The following is a 20140-nucleotide window of genomic DNA, read 5'->3' on the forward strand; positions in this document are numbered from 1 at the left end:
CGTGAGCCACCTCACTCCTCCCAAGGCTCTCCAGGGCTCAGTGAGCTATCTGAGAACATGGTTCTCATGGGACCAAAGAAATCACTTCTGCCTCCCAGGAACATTTGGCACTGCTACAGATGTTAAATTTTACCACTGGGGAGGAGAACATGCTATTGGCATCAAGTGGAAGAAGCCAAGAATGCTGACAACCATCTGACAATGCATAGGACAGTCCATGACAGATCCTTATGTCTATAGTGCTGGGCTAAGAAACTGTGTACTGGAGAAAATAGAAATGAAAGCCAAGAAGATCAAGTGACAGTTACCAACAGGGAAATGTTTCAGGCAATGAAGGGGAGCCAAAGAACAGTACACCTTGCTGGCTTGTTTAGAAATGCAGGTGCTAAGTTGTGTTGGGTGAGGCAAGATGGGCACCAGGACCACTGCACATGCAGTGTGGCCTGAGCAGCAAAGACTGTCAGTTAGGAGAGCAGGCTGACTCATGCTTCAGCTCTGGGCCTCTGAGGTCACAACCTAGGAACAGGGAAGTGCCAAAACAGTGATGGGGGTTACAGCAGATGACAAATGGAAGCCATGGCAATCTACTGAGACTATCAGTATGACAGAGATGTGAGCTTAAGCTCAAGGCAGGACCCCGGACCTCCCGGGAGCCTCTTCTAGAGGTGACCTCCTCATGGGAGAATGCTTTCAAAACTGTGTCCCCATTAACTGTGTAGGACTCAGTAATGGTCTCAGGACAGTTGCTGAGATGAAGACAAGGCTGGAGAGAAGTTAAGGGCTGAAAAATACAAGGGAAAGAAAAAGAAGGGAAACTACAACAGGCCACTCTGCACGCTGAGGGCTGTGTGACAGAGGGTGAAGCCGCCTGGCTCTCAGGCTGGACTCCTGGCACCCTGGCTGTAACTCAGGGAAGAGTTCAGAAAGTCATTTCTCCCTAAGTTCACCACCTCAGAACCCAGCAGGAAGGGGACAAATAAGAGCTGAGGTTCATTTTATTATTATTGTTTTTAATTTTAATTGTTTCATGGTACTGGGGATTGAACCCAGGAGTGCTCTTCCACTGGGCTACATCCCCAGGCCTTTTTATTTTTTATTTTTGACAGGGGTCTCACTAAATTGCAGAGGCTGGCCTTAAACTTGTCATCCACCTGCCTCAGCCCCCCAAGTAGTGAGGATTACAGGTGTACACCACTACTCCTGACTATGCTTAACTTTTTATGTGCCTTGACAATATATTCTAATTAGTTTTAAATGACAACAGAATGTATTTAGGCATTTTGATAATTCTCATATGAGAAATTATACTTCATTTATGTATGATTTATCAAAACACATAAATGCATTCTATTGTCATGTAAAACTAATTAGAACAAATTTAAAAATTAAAAAAAAAAACACCTAAAATTTAGTTGCCTTTAACTTATGTGAACCCTTGAGTTAATCTCTCTCATGTATCAATAACCCTAAACAGGGGCAAGGCTTACTCTTCCCATGCTCTAGATACTTAATCTGCATGACTGATCAGAACCAATGCACTGAACAGCACCCAGAGGAACTTACTTAAAGTGAGGAAGAATTTGCTTACATTGAGACCACTGTAGTAGTCTCCTACCCATGTTCTCGCCTTCGTTCTTTCTCCACCCAATATATCTTTTTTTGAAATACTAACATCATCACTTCTTCCTCCAAAGCCATCAGTGGCTTCCTACCGCCCAAAGGACAGTATGCAAATTCCTTTACTTGGCATTCAGTGTCCTCTATCAACCTACTAAGACTTTCCTAATAATTATTTCCAGGAATGGAAATTATATGAAGATGCACTTTTCTCCTGGAAGAAATTCATATATAGCTCAGGTTACCTCATATAAAGGATACTAAAAAGTAGCAGATAGTCTCCAGCGAGGCCTCTTTCCCTCCCCCAAGGAACCTGCCTCTTTGTAGTCCCACCCTCATGTAGTCCTCTCTTTGAATCTGAGTTGGTCCTGTGACCAAGAGAACAGAGGAAGTAACACAGTGACCTTGCCATTTCTGCCTGCATCTCTCAGTATGCTCATTTAGGATGCTTCTGCTCAGAACCAGGTGTCATGCTGTGCAAAGCCACCCATAGCCACCCACATGGAGGGGCCCATCCACAGGCATGTCAGGCAGCAGTCAGCATCAAGCACCAGTCAGTAAGTGAGTCAGGTGAACGTCCAGCCCAGCCAACCCTTTAGATGCTGCTGCCCCAGCATCTCAGTTCACACAAGAGACCCAAGTGAGAATCACCCAGCTGAGTCCAGTCAATACACAGAACCATGAAAAACAATGAAGTGCCAACTGCCCTGAAGAATGGAAGAATGTCCCAGATAAAAGATGTCCTAGATAAAAGCAGTAAAAACTAACTTTATTAACTTCAATCCCTGGCACACATTGCTTATGGGTGTGTGGTGCTGAGATTCAAACCTAGGGCCTTGCACATGCTAGCCAAGAGCTCTGCCAATGAGCTACATACCCAGTCCAATACGTACTATTCCATGTAACAAAATGGGAATTACATGATGGTTTCAAGAAGAAGTACTTGTATCACTAAGTTGCAAGCTAATCTAGCCACTTTTTCATATAGCACATTTTTACTTGAAAAGAAAGATTAATGGGGAAATTATGATTGATTAGACTTTGATATTTCAGAACTTTTCTTTAAAATGAGTGAAGTAAGCCTGTCACTTTCAGGAAAAAAAGTGACAGCATATTATCCATGATTAAAAAATCAAGTTCTCAAGGGAGAATTCCTATCAGGGAAAACTTGTTTCTAGTGTTCCCCAGCACTTGAAAACTTTCTAATGAGATTAGTGGCAATATTAATTAATATGATTTTTTGACACTGTAAAATGAAATGTGTCAACATTGGGAGATCTACATAAATCGATGAACCAATATTTCCCAACCACCAGTTAAAAGAAAAAAATTCATTCAAAGAGCAAGATAGGGCAGAGGCCCCAGCAGCGCCATGTTGGGACAGAGCATTCAGAGGTTCACGACTTCGGTGGTCCGTCGGAGCCACTGTGAGGAGGGCCCCGGGAAGAATTTGCCATTTTCAGTGGAAAACAAGTGGCGCTTACTGGTTATGATGACCTTATTCTTTGGATCAGGTTTTGCTGCACCTTTCTTTATAGTAAGACACCAAAAGCTTAAGAAATAGGGACGTTGTGATTCATACATTTAACAGATATGAAGACTGTTTTAAGAGGTGCAGTCTCTGAAAAATGAATCAAACTCTTGGATTCATAGCATACTGGATATGTTTGTAAATAAACTAATGACATGAATGTTTAACGTATCTTCTCTGAAATAGGAAATGAGATAATTGAGTGTGTGCTTATTTTATTTGAATAATTCCCAAGTTTTTTTGTTTTTGTTTTTGTTCTATTCCAGAACTATATATGATAGCTTGTTTTAGTCTGGGGATATGGCTCAATGGAAGAGTGCTTGCCTGCCATGTGAGGCCCCTGGGTTTGATCCCTAGCACCACACACACAAAAATGCTTGTTTCATACCCTTAAAATATTGGTTTTTTTTTTTTGTTTTTTAAATCCCAGGGAAGGGCCACCTTGGTTATTTGTCATAAAAGTGTAATCAAAATTTGACTTTGATGATCCTATAACAATTTTAATTATTTTTCCCATTAGTTATAATTAATAATAAGAAAAACCAGTGATGCATACAGATTAAAGTTCTGATTGGTTAGGTATTTGAGAGCTTCATTTTTTTTTTTTCCTAGACCTAAAACTTAAAACAAATTTTATTCTTGGTAACTGTACTACTGACAGTAATTAGTCCTGTTTGAATAAAAGTAAAATACTTCAATGGAATGTAACAGCATATAAGGCATAATAAAGGATGTATTTCTAAATTACTCAGGAGTTTTATAAAATATCTTAGATATGAAGTAAGATGACTGATGAGTAGTTTCATCAGTGAGTCCAGTTTACAAGTAATGAAATTCTGCTTACCATTTCAAATGTAGTGACTTAGGTTCTATAGCTTTGTAGAAGACAGGGGAAAGTAATTAGCTACTAAAGATTTTAATCTGGATTTGTTCACTATTCCAAAACCATTGATGTTAGAAAAATACTGTAAAAATACTGGTAGTCTTATTTGGCTTTCAGATGTTTGGGTGAGAGTTCTGCTCTGTTTTTAAACCATTAAAAAAAAAAAAAAAAAAAGAGCAAGATAGACCAATGGATTTTAATGTCACAAAATATGGAAAGTTTCTTGGTAAGGTTCAGACTCCACACAGCAACTAACCTTAAACTACCACTTGTTGAGTTAGACACGGCATCAAAAGAATATCTATAATTATTGGCAAAGGCTATTAAAATACTCTTCCCTTTATAAATCACATATCTGTGTAAGGTCTAATTTTCCTCATATCCTTCAAACAAAATAACATACTGCAAGACCTTGAACCCAGAAGTAGCTATAAGAATTGAGCTATTCTAGCTGGGTGTGGTGGTGCATGTCTGTAATCCCAGTGACTCAGGAGGCTGAGGCAGGAGGATCCCAAGTTTGAGGCCAGCCTCAGCAACTTAGCAAGGCCCTATCTCAAAATAAAAAGAACTGGGAATGTAGTTAAGTGGTAGAGCACCTCTGGGTACAATTCCCAGTACCAAGGGGGGAAAAAAAAGAATTCAGCTGTCTTTTATTAAAGCAGACATAAAGAGGTAGGCAAAAGGAAGGATAAAACAATGTCACTTACTTCATTTTGTTTTGAAAGTAGTTATTCCTCATTAAAAATGTCATTTATAATATGTAATGGGTTTATTTTTATATATTATGAATTGGAATATTATTTTTTTTTAATTCCTCAGTTTTAATACCTAAGTTCTTGGAGTCCTCAATAATATTTAAGAATCTAAAGTGGTTTGTTTGGTTGTGTTTTTAATTTTATATTAGTTCTTTTTAGTTTATATGACAGTAGAATGTATTTTGACATAGCATACATACATGGAGGATAACTTCCGATTCTTGTGGTTGTATCTGATGTGGAGTTACACTGGTCACGTATTCATATATGAACATAGGGAAGTTATGTTCAATTTCTAAACTGGTATCGAGGCCACAAAGTATAAGTTTCACACTATTCTTAAGTTGACTTCAAAATAAACCTCCCCCTACCCCCCAAAGCTCAATCCAAGACCTTTGTCTTGCAACAGATCATCCCTCAGTAACAACCTGTGCATCCTCTAAACAGCACCGTATTCTCAGTACTCACCAGCTCTTTAATATTTAAAAAAATCTTTTTTGTGCATGTCTTTTCTCCCTAGCCAGGTCTGACTCATCCCAGAGGGGCCCATATGAAACATCTGTCACAGTACCTGACCCACACATAGGCCTCAGGTAAGAAAGACGAACATGGCAACAACCACGACTTTAAGAGATTAACACAGAAATACATGATAAAGCTATAACATCTATCAGCCTCTCTTTGCCAGAGGACACTAAGAAGACATCCTCTAGAGAGGACTGGGAGCTCAAAGCTCAGGGATGAATTACAACCGATCCCTGGATGTGCACAATTACTGCCACTGTGGCTAACTGCCACTGAAGCACATGACAAAGCAAATCAATCCAGCACAGCAGCTCTCCCTGCTCAGGCAGATCGTCCACCTCATCTCCTCTCAGGGAACCTCACAGGCCTCCACACCCCCTTCTTCCTCCCTGCTTCTTCCTCCCTCATATTCCCTTCAGAGGAAAGGACTTTATAGGGGTTTGAGAACAGCAGGGACCCCTGCCCAAGGCCTTCCTGAGAGATCCACAAACAACCTGACCCCCACAGATGGACAGACCCAGGCCTCGCCACACTATTCAGCAACAGGAAAACCTGCAGGGTGTTAAAGGCAGAGAAAGGGAAGTGGGGCCCACAAACAGCTCCTGGAACCACTGAACTTCAGAGATTAAAACAGACAGGAGGCACACATTTTCCCGGCCCCCAGCAGGGACCCATCAAAACCCTGCCTCCCAAATAGTTGGGACAATGAACATCAAATTCCCTGGAGCACCCCTTCTGAGAGTTTATAAAACCTGCCAGGCATCCTGAGAACAGGGAAACAGCAATGGGAAACCACAGCATCATTCAGACTCTGGTGAGGACCCACTAGCCTAGCAGAAGTGGAAGAAACAATTATGTGTATCTCACATAGGCCAGCAAGCCATGGACGAGACACAGGGACCAAAGGTTTTACTGTCATCATTTCCCGAGTGCCTCGTATGTAGTTGGGACTCAAAAATATTTGTTCCATAAAGGAAAGAGAATGACGAACTGCATTTTTATAGCCTGGTACCCTCAGAACTCATGTGTGTGGAGAAGGAAAGTATGCTCATTTATTCATTCAACAAACATTTACTCAGTGTCTCATCTATGGCAATGTCTTAGACCCAAAAGAAAACAAAATAATTCCTTGCTTTGGGAAGTTTGTTTTACAGTGGGCAAAAGGTGAAAAAATCTCCATGCTCCAGAAAAAACTACTTAAGTCACAGACATTCAATAATTATTTAATAAGTGCCTACTATGTGTAACTGAGAGACACCAGATACTATGTATGACAGGCACCTGGGATCTGGGACTCAGCTCTAGTGAAATCATTTCATTTTCATGGCCAGGCTTCTAAATCTGAATCTCTTTTGGTCACTTGTAAGAGGCCCCACAATAAGGGAAATAGGATTACCTCTAGGGTGCATATGTCTTCATCTGTCGGTGAGCAGAAGACACCGTATAAGTACCACGTACATGCCCAAAACACCACTCAACTCTACAGGATAGAAAGAAAACAACATCTTTAGCTAAGAAGTGTCAGAGATCTGAAAAGTTGTTCTAGTAAGTTCTTATTAAATACCAGAACTCAAAGAGTGCTCCTAAGGTAAGCTGACTTGTCAACTATCCCTCACACACCCATCCTGAGATGTTGTTATTCTGAGTCTCAGTCAGCAAATATTTCGCAGTCCTGGAAGTAGTCTGTACACTTCTAAGCAAGCAGACACTGGTTTTGCTGATTTTACCAGGGTGGGGCAGAAAGAGCTGGAAAGGTAAGGAAGAGGTGGTGCCCAACACCCTACCATGGGTGGCAGCTCATAAATGTTGAGATGCCCTGAGTCATGTTTGATTCCTTAGCAAAGCCCCACACACAGGACTAGAGTCACAGCCTAGTCACCAGCCTGCTGAGCTATGAAGGCCAGGAACCATCTGCCAAGGAAGCAGACCCACATGTCTGAAATCTGATGCAAGTGGCCATTCGCTCCCTGCCAGGCTCCAGTCAAGTGCCCAGCTCTCCTGTGACACCCTGGAATCCAGCTGTTGTAAGCCACCCTCCCCTGACTCCAAAGGCACAGAAAAATGCTCTGGGACAAACCATGTCCAAGAAACAGCCACTGGGCAATGTGGAACAACATGGCAGGGGCAGTGGGCACAGGGCTCTGGCATAATACAAGCCAGGGCCTGGCTGAACCAAGTCCATGGAGACACTGGGTAGGGAGGAAGAAGTGAATGTTTCCAGTATGGACAATGCTGGGCCATGGGGCTGGCTCCTGGCATTTCCAGGTTCTACAAAGGCATGGGAGGAGGGCATCACAGTTCAGCTCCCCAGCCGGGAGGGAGCACCGTGGGCCTCAGTGACAGGATACAGCTGAAGCCTTTAGGAGTCACAGGTCCAGCTCCTCCTGCAAGAGACAAGCTGCACTGTCCCAGGATATGCCAGGCTCCTCAGGCCCTGAGGACAGCTTACACAACAGTCAGGCAGTTGTATTCTGTACAAAACAGAGGCCGACCAGCTTCCCACATCAGCACCTGACACTGACTTCCTCCCAGGTCCTCAGGGAAGGGTGCTAAGGGGCCACAGGCTGAGTGGGGGTCACTCTTCCTGTGTGGGTTGAGGTATATACCAAAAAGCAGTGGAGAAAAGGCAATGAGAAACGCAATACAATAAAGGCAGACAGTTCATTAAACAAAGGAGCTGACAGGCCACACTGTGGGAAGAACACTGTCAGGGGCCTGATGGCCCATAGCGTGGAACACAGGCAAGCTGACCCGGGCCCTGCAAAAATCACTGAACGGGAACTTGGCGATCAATGATCATGACTACCCACTCAGAGACCACAAACTGCAACAGGCTATCAAGCCAGGGCTACTGGTGTCCAATCCACCAGGACTGGGTCTGCCCTATATTTAAGCCCCTCACCTGCCATGTCAGTGGAGAACACTACCACAGGATAAGCAAAGGCAGGGAAGCAACCACTGCCCACCAAGTCAGGCGAAGTCCCTTTTGAAGTCAGACACTGGACCAGGTTACTGTCAAACACTGGACCTCAACCTCAAGAATGACCCATTGAAACTCTGGAGGAATGTTTTTCATTGGAACCAAAAACCCCTTCTGGTCCACTTTTCCCAAATTGTCCCAAGTGCTGCATAGACGAGGCTTCAGGGTCAATGGAGAGGGGACTGGCTAAGTGATACGCCATCCACAATCCTATGGCTGCCATAGGAAAGGATCAGTGTAAAGAGAATTACAAAAATGTCAGGTCTGGTCGAGCTGGTTTAGGTGGTTCTCCATCACAGCTCCTAAAGGCTGCCAGTTCTGTGGCCAATTCTGGCTCAAAGACAGAGAGCATGATCCTCAATAGAGGAGACCTAGAAACCTGGAACCAGTGAAACAACAGGCCTTCATCTCTAAACTTGAGAGTGGGTCACGCTTTCAGAATCCTCCAAGACCAGACTGGACAGAAACAGAGGATATGTTATTTCCTGAAGATTTCTCCAGGGGACCAATGCCAAATAAGGGAGCTCAAATTGAAAGGACTGTGAAAAGAACTTTCTGCAAGAAGGTTAAACATCCAGACACATGACCAAGGTGATAGGCTCTGGAGCCCAAGACAATGATCCATGTATCTGGAAGCAGACAACTCAAGATCCTGGCAAGATCTAACTAATGCAGCCCCACAGCCTGCCCAGGCAGATATCAACTTGATACCCCAGACTAGGCCTGGGCAAAGTGAACAGAGCTTCAGCATTAGACTCCTTTCTGGATCCACAGGAAATTAAGCTGCCAAAGAAAAAGGAGGGAGAAAAGACTCCAAGAGAACCTGTTCAGTGACCAACAGCAGAGGCACATTCAGTTAGTTAAAGATACATGAGAGAAAATCAACAACTGGTTCAAGCCACCAATAATAAAAGGGATAGATGCCTGACAGCCCCAGGGCTAGGAGGCCAGCAATCTATTTCAAAATTCAAATAGGAAAAAAGTGTTCTGGAACCAATCAGAATACAAAGGTCAAGGAACACGGGTATTCTACAGGGCATTAGCTTCTGGACACTTCTCTTAGCTCTTAGGGAAGAGGCAGGGTGTGGAAGGTGGGAGTCAGAGCAGAGAGGATAGGGTATCATGGTTTAGAAGTGTTCTATATATTCCAAATGAAAAGACATAGAATCCTGTTTCCTGGAAGGGGAAAAGACTGGAAGAGGCCTCCGGCTACCCCTGGCACACACCCAATTCAGCAGTCTCTCCCCAAGGGTTCCTGGAAGTCAACAGACTCATAAAAGGGAAGTATTAAAGCTGAGATTAGAAGAATGGACTACAAATTGGACATCATCCCTGATGCAACACTCCAGTAAATTCTCCCACACAGACATACTTATTATTTCAGACACTGACCCCTTTAATTCAATCATGGACTCAGACACCCCAATCCTACCCTATGGGCATCTTAAGTGTAGGTCAAATGAAAGCAGAGTAGGTTGAGGAACTAACACTTCTCCTCCAAGAAAAGGTAAGGAACCTGGAAGGAAAGGACAGGAGTTGGGGGATAGGGCAAAAAACAGGACCTCTGGAGGTAGCCAGGATGGGTGAAGGGACCCATCCTTAGGCAGACAGGGACAGCAGGCAGGGACTGAAAAAGCCTCATAACACCGCAAGGAAAAGAAAGGAGAGCTGTAATACTGAAGGGGACCAGGTAACACGGGGCAAGGTTGGAAAGAGCAAAGACTAAAAGGGCAAGGATGGAGGGGGAAGGCAGGAGACAAGGATAACGAGGAAGAGAGAGGCGAGATCCCGAAAGAGACGGGAGATTGGGGGACACCAGAGAGGGATGAAGGAAGAGATCAGGGGAGTGAGAGAGGATCCCGGGCCAGAGATGGTGCTCTCAGAGAAGTGGCAGGAGACTGAGCCTCGAGGCCCATGAGGGGCCACTGAGTACGGTCAGAAAAGGCGGTGACCTGGGCTCAAACAGCCACGGGGGTCCCGAGGATGGGGGCGCAGGGACTGCGGGGCGCCAGCAGGGCAAAGGACGTCCGCGGGGCTGCCCAGGTCGCAGCGCTGCAGCTCCCCAGCGCTGTCCGCGGACCCTCGCTCCCCCACCCCGCTCCCCGCCGGGCCTCGCGCCCCAGGCCAGCGGGCAGTCTCCGCCCGAGCCCGCCGCTGCCCTCCGCAGCTTGCCTGCCCGCTTCCCCCGACCAGTACTGACCTGTCCCGGCCGCCTCCCGCGCCACCGCCACCGTCCCGCAGGCTCCGCAGAATCCTCCCGCTCCTGCCAAAACTTTTCCCATTAATCCCCAGCTCCGCCGCGGCCGCGGCGTCACACGCTCGGGGGCCTGGCCCCGCCCCCGCCAGCGCGACGTCACCGCGCAACTCGCTTTTCCCTCCCCGCCTCCACGCCCCCTTCCGCTCGGTCGCGGCCAATCACCGCACCTCCTGGAGACTCCACTGATTCCGCCACTCCGCCCACCGCACGATGCTCTGGGCCCGTGTGCAGCGCCCTCTGGCGCGAGATTCGGTAGCAGCAGCTAAGGGAGGAGCGCGCCAGTCAGGCAAGCAAGTCCTGCAAGTCTTACAAAAGGAAATTCAAAGCTGGAAGGGAACTTAGAGGTCATCTAGTACAACCTTCTTATCTTCCCATGGGAGAAACTTGGACCCAGAGAGGGTGCTTGGGTTCGAAGAAGAAGCAGTGCTGAGCGGGGAATGGTGGTACCTGCCTGTAATCCCAGCTACTCTGGAGGCTGAGGCAGGAGGACCACAAATTGGAGGCCAGCCTCAGCAACTTAGACCCTGACCCAAAATAAAAAGTGAAAAGGGGTGGGGATGTATCTCAGTGGTAGAACACTTGCATAGAATGTGAAAGGCCCTGGCTTCAATCCCTAAAAAAACACACACACATACAGATTACCTCTCCCACTTCCTACCACTCCATTATGCCACACCCTCAGCTTTCTGGTGCTGGAACTCTCAGTGACCTACCCCCATCTTCTTTCTTGCTTTTCCTTTTTCTTACTTTTTGAAATGAATATTACTTTTGGAATTTAGATGTGAGCCTCCTTGCCCTTTGAAATTGTAGTAAAAATGGACTGTGGAAGTCAAAGTCCTCCCTAAGATTTCTGCAAATTTCTGGAGACTTATATATTCTAATTATCTTTGCCCCTTGGGCTCCTGCTTCTGCCAGGCAGTTACTGTATCACACTTCAGAATTCTAAAGATGAAACTCAGCCCTTTCCGAGGGCTGCCCACACCTCTTCCCACACAAAACATTTACAGAAGACATCATGATGCTCTGGCCTGTGGAGCAGGATCACATGATACATGGCAAACAATGTGAGTTCACCCATCAGAGCTTGTAAAAGTCCTTTCTGCCACTCCCTCCAAGGTTTTCCAAGCTCCCTTGGCTCCTTAGGGCCTGGTCTTCTCCCAACCTCCCTACCCTACCTTTCTCTCCTCTGCCCACCCTTTCTGGCAGAACACAGATTGCTCCAGTTTTCCAGGTGGAAAGAGACATCTTAACCATATTGCTTCATTGCTTGGCTTCTTGCCAATACTCATGCCCTGACGATCTCACCTTCTTGCTCTAAGAGGTTTATTTCCCCTAATAAAGATAGTTCCTTCCCTAAAAGAAATTCTGAGAGCACTGTCAAGGTATTCCTGGGGATTGAACTTGGGCCCTTATGCTTCTTGGGCTCACTGTTCTACATCCCCAGCCCAGGTACAAGAAATAATCATAAAGAAGAGATTTTATACACGCAAAAATACTCATTGCAACATTATTAATTATATTCATTTATTATTTTAGAGACAGGGTCTCACTATGTTACCCAGACTCATCATTCAATAGCTGGGACTACAAGTACATGCCACTTCACCCAATTGTGCAATGCTATTTAAAGAAAAAAAAAGGGGGGGGGGAATTATCTAACAACAGAAAAATGTTTAGGTAAGTTATTCTATATCCTTCTGATGGAATATCATTCAGCCAAAAAAGAAAAAAAAAACTTTATATAAAAAAAAAATTACTGGGTGTGGTGGTGCTCACTTATAATCCCAGTGGCTCAGGAGGCTGAGGCAGAAGGATCGCCAGTTCAAAGCCAGTCTCAGCAACTTAGCGAGACCCTAAACAACTCAGCGAGATCCTGTCTCTAAATAAAAAATAAAAAGAGCTGGGACGTGGTTCAGTGGTTAAGCTCCCCTGGGTTCAATCCTTGGTACCAAAACAACAACAACAATAACAAAAACACTTCCTTTTATTAAGCAACAGTTTTTATCTGGTCAGTATCTCACCTCTACGCAGTAATCTTAGTGCTCTCCCTTGGAAGTAAACTAAGTCAAATGGTTTTCCAAATAAGAATCCTTCTGCTGTTTGACCCTCTTCCTGTGTATGTTTTCTTTATCAAGCTACAATTTACCTTGTCACCCAAATAAAATCATCCTGCCTCTGTTTACCACGAAGATAGCTGGCCTCACCATGCGCCCTTTTCTGCATATCCCTCCCCTTCAATGCTTTCCTTGGTTTTGGTCACTCAACTTCTGAAGTCCCTTTGCTGATTTGGGAAAGCTGCCTTTTTAGCCCCTCCCTCCACCGAAGCCTCTGCAAGTGTCAGGTGTTGGCTCACAGCCTCCTTCGCAGGTAGGGCACAGTCACCTGTTCGGGGCTCCACCAGACAGACACATGGGGAAGCTGGGAAGATGAAGAACCAGGGAAGGCGCAGCATCCATTCCTGGAGGGGCGGCAGCTCCCCCTAATCTCCAGGGACAACCATGGCAGCAGTCGTCCGAGGAGCCTCTAGTGCTTGGCGGTGCTGGCCATGGAAGCAGCAGCGTCTCCGCCCGCAGTGTTCAGCCAGCGTTCCTTCACAGAGCTGTCCTGCCATCTGCCTTGGAGTGCGTTCCTGACCACACGGCCTCTCAGCTTGCTCACTCTCCCTGTTATTATTATCGTATTATTTTGCAGGACTGGGGATTGAATACAAGGGCACTTTACCGCCAAGCTACATCCCCAGCTCTTACATATTTGTTTTTTTCCAAATTTCGAAATGGCCTCACTGAGTTGCCCAGGCTGGCCTGGAGCTTGCGGTCCTGCTTCAGCCTCCTGAGTTGCTGGGATGACAGGCGTATCCTCCTCCCCTTCATCTTCTCAATTATTTAATTAGCTCCCCTGTATTCTACTAAGACATTCCTCCTCTGCTTCAGTCAGTTTCTGTTACTTTTCTTTTTATTTTTTGGCTGTGCTGGGGATTGATCCCAGTGCCTTGCACCTCTGAGCTACATTCCCAGACCAGTTTCTGTTACTTGAATCACAACCCCAGACTGAAACAGCTTCCCTGAATCATCATTTCTACTTGATTTGCTCTTAAGGACAGCTGAGTGGGAAAAGCTGGTTCCTGCCAAGCCTCGACAACCCTTTTCCAAACCAGCCAGGAAACTCAGCTACCCAAACCTGCTCTGCTGCCCAATTACTGTGTAACTGCATAACCTGCAGTGTGGAGCGAGGAGGCTGGATCTGCCCTGACATAAAAGGCCGTCTTCACCACAGCCAGGCAGCCTCTAGCCAGCAGGTGGGGCTTTCTTAGTCTCCTGAACCCAGCCTGCCCTTCCTCTGCCTCTCACTAGGGCAGAACCAGAGGTGACTTTGGGCAGCCACTTCCTGATCCCTGGCAGCAACGTCTGAGATCCCTCTAGCACTCCAGCCCCACCTCCCAGGCCTCTGTACATATGTTAGGTAAGGCAATGCCATTTTGAGACATATCCTCCACCTTAGGACAACAGTCACCCCACGGTAACTCTGACTCAGCCTGACCTAAACCCCAGACAATGCTGCATCATTACACAAGGAGGAAATTGTTATCTGGGACTAAATCTTGAGAAATACCTTGTTCAACATGGAACAGTGACCACCACAATGAAGGTGACAATCACAAGGACCCTTCCCTGACAGCCCCCTACAACTGCCTAACCACAGCTCCCCCACTCCCCCATCCCCCTATATCTACCTCAGGCTGAAAGCGGAAGACAGTCTCGGTCTCCATTAGGTCCCTCCACAGGTTCATCCAGAATAAACCTGTGTCACTGTTGGGCCACCTGTCCTCTGCCCTCCTCTCCCCTCCCCTTCTTTTCCTTCCTTCACTTCTTTCCTTACATTTTGGTGCTGAAACCCAGGACCAGTGTTGGAGGTTCCCACCCATGGTGGCCCCTCCAGGCCCTCCCTTGACCTTGACCCCATCTCTCTCTTTCCTTCTCTCATTCTCCCTCCTCCCGCTCCTGTGGCTCCAGGATGTGAGTGGTCCTTACCACTCACATTGCTGGACTTCTCATCCACGACTGCCCACTGCCTATTGGGTGAGAGACCCCCTTTAACTCCCCTGGATTCCTGGAATCCCTGCCTTGGTTTCTCTCTCCTTTGATACTCTTCCTCTGACAAATTCCAGCCTGGGTGAGAGAAACCCCACCACCACTTGGTGGCAATGACAGGCTTTCTTTGGGGACACCCATCCATGACCAGTCATTCTATCCACGAATCCTGGAATGACCTTAGAGAAACGGAATTCTCGTGGGAGCGCCCCTGATTTTGGCTTTTCTCTCTGTCAGAGTCCTTGGGAACCTCCTTGATCTATTTTATTCAGCATGGGCCAGACCCCCTCAAAGCCTCCATGGGACACCCCCATAGGGTTCCTTCCAAACACATCCAGACCCTGGGTCTCCAAGACAGTGAAACCTGAAGGACAGGTGTTCTTCTGTGATCCTGCCTGGACCCTACAAGCTGGACCAGGATAGTTACTGACCTGAAAACGACACATTTGAATTCCAAATTCTTCGGGATCTTAAAAACTTTCTCCACCACGATGGTAAATGGCCTGAGGTCCCCTATGTCCAGGCCTCTGGCACCTCTGCTCCAGGCCTTCTCTCTGCCAGAGCTGCTCAGCTTTTCAGTCTTCTCCTCAAACACCCCTCCAGGTATCTACGACCCCTCCCTCTGCTCCCTCGCTTTGATTTTCACCCTGCAGATGAACCTCCTCCTTATGCCCAGCCTCACCCCCTTCACCCCTTCCCTCCCCACCTCACCCTTGCTCCCACAGGCTTCCCCCAATGGAACCTTCTGCTCCCCCCGCCCAGATCCTCCCCTCCTCAAGGTGGCAGGTGCTGAAGGCATTGTATGTGTCCATGTCCAGTCTTCCCTGGGTGACCTCTCACCGATAGAAAATGCTTTAGGCTCTTTTGCCTCAGCCCCCACCAACTTTTGGAAAGAATTTCTACACATTACCCAGTCCTGTGAACTCACCTGGTGTGACACTGTGTCATCCTTTCCTCCTAGCTAGGTCACCTGATCACCTGCCTCCTGCTGGGAGTAGAAAAGACTGCCTTAAAGGCCTTCAACCACGAAAAGATTAAAGCAGTCACGCAAGGTGCTGAGGGAAAGCCTACCCGCTTCCTCTCGGCCTCTCAGAGGCTGTGCCTGAACACACCAGCCTCCACCCCGACGCTGGAGACGGCAGACTCCACCTTCACCTACCTTTCACCTCCAATCTGCCCTAGGTATCAGAAAAAAGCTCCAAAGCTGGAGGACGGACCACAGAGCCCTCAATGTGAGCTCGTAAAACCAGCCTTCAGGGTCTACAACAGCAGAGAGGAGAATCAGAAACTCGAAAACTCAAAATGAGGTCAGGCTGAATACCAAGAGTGGGCAGCCATGCTCGGACCCCAGAGACCCCATAAACAGGTAGAGCTCCACACCCCAGGCACCTGCTTCACACATGGCCAGGAGGAACGCTGGGAAAGCACATGCCCCAGACCTCCACCTCCACCTGGCCATGCCCTCTCCACCATCAAAGGGGACCTTGGAAACTGGAATGTGTTCAGGGAGACTCTCCCTCCTGCTCGATCGCATCCAATTCCCACAGGCCCATGGATGCAAACCCCTCAGACTGACAATAGAAGGCCCCTGGATGCCTCGCCCCCATCGCCATCACTCAGTCTGAGCCAGGGTAATGCTGACAGTATCTGGTAAGCCTTTCTCTTTCTTAGTGAACATGGGGGCAAGTCTACCAGAAGCTTCCTCCACCTCTATTGTTGGCATTGAGGGAAGTCCCACTGGCCCTAAAGGAACGAGTCCTCTGCTCTGTTACCTTTTTGACGTTCTGTTCTCACACTCCTTCCTAGTCGTACCCCAATGCCAACGCCTGTCCTCGGTGGGGACATCCTGACCAAAGGCAACACCTCCGTTCATGGTAATTCCCACCAGAGGCCCCACATTCCGCTGCCTCCTTGATCCTCTGCAGCTGATCAGATAGATGCCTTTCCTCCACTCTACCACCCGGTCAGCACTCCTCCCTGAGGTGTCAGCCATGGCAGGGGACACGCCAAGCCCACGGTGGCCACACACTCTGCAACTCGCTACCCAGTCCTCAGCCTCAGATGCCCCCTTCACCACCCCATCACACCCTCCTCTCAAGACCTGTCTGCCTTTGCAGGGACGGACCCCAACACCCATCTCTCTACCCAGCTGACTGGACGATCCAGTCCCTCCTTAGGGCTTTAGGGACAGGCCCTCTGGTTCAGCCAAGCCCTGTCTCACGACCTGGCTCATCTCAGCCTCTCCCTGGTCTCCTGCTTCAGTATGTGGGTGACCTTTCTATCAGACACAGGATCCGCCTCTTAATTTTTCTGAATAAGTTAGTCTGTGGCACTTCCCCTCTCCAGGCCCAGGTGAGAAACCCAGCCTACCCGTCCAGGATTCACCTCCCTCCCCAACTCCCGGCCATCCCACTGCCCTGAGCAACTCAAGCAGGACCTCCAGTTCCTGCTACTGAACGTGATGGGAGCTTCTCTCCCTTCTGGGACTGGCAGGTCATTTCTGCCTCTGGGTTCCTAACTGTGGCCTCCTTGCTAAGCCCCTCTACTCCACTTGCCTTGTTGACCTCTCTGAACCCCTTGATCTTTCTCTTCCTATTAATCCTCCCTTCCAAACATTGAGACAGGCCCTCTTACAGGCCCCCACTTTGGGCTTCCAGGCCCACAAGGATCCCTTTTTCTCTGTCTCTGCCACCCAGAACGTGGTGCTGGGACTCCTGTGTCAGATCTTTGGAGATTCTCCCAGGGCGGTGGCCTGCCTCTCCAATTAGACACGGTAGTTCAGGTTTGGCCCCCTTGTCTGAGGTGCTTGCAGCTGCAGCCCTTTCAGCCTCAGAGGCCCACACATTAGCTTTGTGTCAACATATTGCCATCCTCTCCTCCCATGACCTAAAGGAACCAGACAGCCATCACTGGCTCCAGTCCCTCCCCAGCCAGGCACTAACACACGAACGCTCTCTGTGGACGATCCACTGATAGCGACACTGCAGACCCGGTGACCACCCTCCTACCTCAGATAACAGCTCAGACCCCTTTCTCTCCCACTCGAGACTGGATCTTTCAGATACCGTGTCCTCTTCTTTCTCCCAGATTTCAGTGACTCCTTTACCTGATGCCCCTTCATGGCTTATTGTCAGGGGCTCCTTCAAAAACCCTCACCCCAAGGTGGGACATGCCGTAGTATCCAATGACCAGATCGTACAGGCAGAGGCCTCACCTCCCCAGACCACCTCCAACAGGTGAATTAACAGCCTTAACCAAGGCACCCACTCTAGCTCAAGGACCAAGAGTGGACATCCACACCAACTCCAGCACGCTTCCCACGGCTCTCCACTCCCGAGCCCTGATCTGGCAAGAACAGGGATTTTTAACAACCTGGGGGACACCTATCATTGACAGCCATCTCATCGACAGCCTCCTTCAGACTGCGAAATCACCCCTGGCTGTATCCATCATCCACTGCCAGGGACATCAAGATCGGCTGACCCTACAGCCAAAGGCCACACAGTGGCAGACACAGCAGCAAAGCAGGCTGCTGACTGGGCCCTTCCCCCCGCCCCAGCCCCCACTGTTTTTACACAAAACCTAGAGAAGTCCCCACCACACCCCTCCACACACCCATTTCCCTTCCCTTACTCCAACTTATTCGGCCTCAGAAAATCAAAAATAGTCTAACTGGGACTCCCCTCACGGCTGCTTGCCAGGGCTGGGGTTATGGCTCAGCGGTAGAGCACTTGCCTAAAATGTGGGTGATTTGTCTGAGTGTGACCATCGGTGGGGAGTGTGTGTGAGGACTGAGCAGGTGGGAAGGGGTAGTATCCTGGGTGGACCGGAATGGAAAGTCGAAGGACAGATCTTTCTTGGGACTGGGGGATAACCATTTTTTTGGTGATCTACTAGGAACCAACCATTTTCAGTGGCGGTACCAGGGAATGAACTCAGGTGCACTAGACCACTGCACCACATCCCCAACCCTTTTTGTATTTGATTTAGAGACAGGATCTCACTGAGTTGCTTAGTGCCTTGTTGTTGTTGAGGCTGGCTTTGAACTCCCGAGCCTCCTGCCTCAGCTTCCTGAGCCACTGGGATTACAGGCATGTGCCACCGAGCCCAGCAACCATATTTTTTTAATATACATATTTTTAGATGTTGATAGACCTTTATTTATTTGTTTTTGTTTGTTTGTTTATATGTGGTGCTAAGGATTGAACCCAGTGCCTCACACTGGGGATGTGGCTGGGGACAAAACCCGTCCCTTTGTGTCCAGGGTTTTCCTCTTTCTTCACCCCCCTTCCCACCCCGTTCCCCACACCTGGCCAGCCTCACACCTGACACGACACTGATCAGACTACAAGTGGAACAATTTCTTCCTAAACCTACTGACTCTCCTCAACCCCCTTTAAGCCGACAGCCAGGAGAACAAACTCTCCGACTCCCCTTAACCCGAAGTGGGTAGGTACACCTCAGGTAGTCCCCACAGCCCTCGAGGCGGCCAAACTGAAATCACTCGCACCCTGGACACCCCACTCTAAGCTTCGTCACCCCCGAAGAGTCATCCTCTCCCCTCCTCCTGGCTCTGCAAAATGTTCTTGCTCTTCCACAGGCCCTGCTTCAGTACACTTGACCCTGACACCCGAAGACCTGGCAGACCCTCGTAAACCCCTGTCTCCTCACTACCCTCTCTCTCCCAGCCTAGCATCTGCCAGCTTGTTATCCTCACTACCCATCTTGCTGGGTGTCAGTTCAGCCCCCTTACCCCAGGCTGGGTCTGTTTACCCTGTGAGCTCCAGCTGACAGCCCAGCCAGCCTCACTAGAGGCTTCCTCTCCACACGCTGAGAAAACGGTTAAAACAGAGGTTGGAGAATCAGCCACAGGACGTCACCTTCGGATACATGGCTGCCCAATCCTTTGCCTCACACACCACTGTCCCCATAATGAGCAACGAGGTGCCAGTGCTCAGCCCCCACCTCCCAGGCTCCTCTCTGTGTCAGGGGCCCAGGAGAAGGCGCCGGCAAGCTCCTTCCTCTCTCTTTGTGTATCTACACTCTGTGTTCTCTCCCCAGTCCTGTTTCTGAGCACATCACCCAGATGGGATTGGGGAGAAGCAGCTTGCCAGAGCCCCCAGTTTACCTGTGACTAAAATCCAGTCCTTGCTCTGCCTGGGTGGAGACCTGCTAACCAACGTGCCTCCACTAAACAGAAACCCTACCTCTTCAAACCAGGTCACTGCCGACCCTCCACTTACCAGCACGTGTGTCCTTAAACCCCAAACTCCCCAAATTCTAATTGAAGAGCCCCGACTTCCAAATGCCAGCATTGATCCCCAGCCCCTGGGAGCTGCACACGTGGCCACCACCTTTACCTTTCACCAGGGGTGGACCCACGGCTGTGGTAGTTTCAACTATCGCCAGTAGTCTCCCAGCACCTCTCTGGCTGCTCGATCGTAACCAGGGAGCCTTCCTACGTGGAAACTGCAGGAACGTGTAGTGGCCTTCCTCACACCTGC

General features: G+C 48.3%; 2 protein-coding genes across 7 annotated transcripts in view; one reads left to right on the forward strand and one right to left on the reverse strand.

Annotated features, from left to right (window-relative positions):
* PPARD (peroxisome proliferator activated receptor delta) overlaps positions 1-10632 on the reverse strand; it is an 80777-nt gene extending 70145 nt beyond the window's left edge. For 4 of the 6 annotated variants that reach the window (XM_079147250.1, XM_079147247.1, XM_079147249.1 and 1 more), the window contains exons 1-2: positions 10492-10632; positions 6708-6791 (exon numbers count right to left, since the gene is read on the reverse strand). The gene's annotated coding sequence lies outside the window, so the exon portion shown is untranslated. The remainder of the gene's footprint in view (positions 1-6707; positions 6792-10491) is intronic. The other 2 variants (XM_079147248.1, XM_079147246.1) reach the window with 2 other exon arrangements.
* LOC306665604 (cytochrome c oxidase subunit 7C, mitochondrial-like) lies at positions 2961-3315 on the forward strand. The gene has a single exon (XM_079147291.1). It carries the CDS (start codon positions 2990-2992, stop codon positions 3179-3181), a length of 192 nt encoding a protein of 63 aa, XP_079003417.1. The 5' UTR covers positions 2961-2989; the 3' UTR covers positions 3182-3315.
* Positions 10633-20140: the final 9508 nt, after the last annotated feature.

The sequence above is a fragment of the Sciurus vulgaris genome (genome assembly GCF_902686455.1).
Source record: "Sciurus vulgaris genome assembly, chromosome: 7".
Classification (NCBI taxonomy): domain Eukaryota; kingdom Metazoa; phylum Chordata; class Mammalia; order Rodentia; family Sciuridae; genus Sciurus; species Sciurus vulgaris.

Excerpts from the sequence above, each read along its gene's own strand:
- LOC306665604 (XM_079147291.1), top strand. The coding sequence starts at position 2,990 with ATGTTGGGACAGAGCATTCAGAGGTTCACGACTTCGGTGGTCCGTCGG.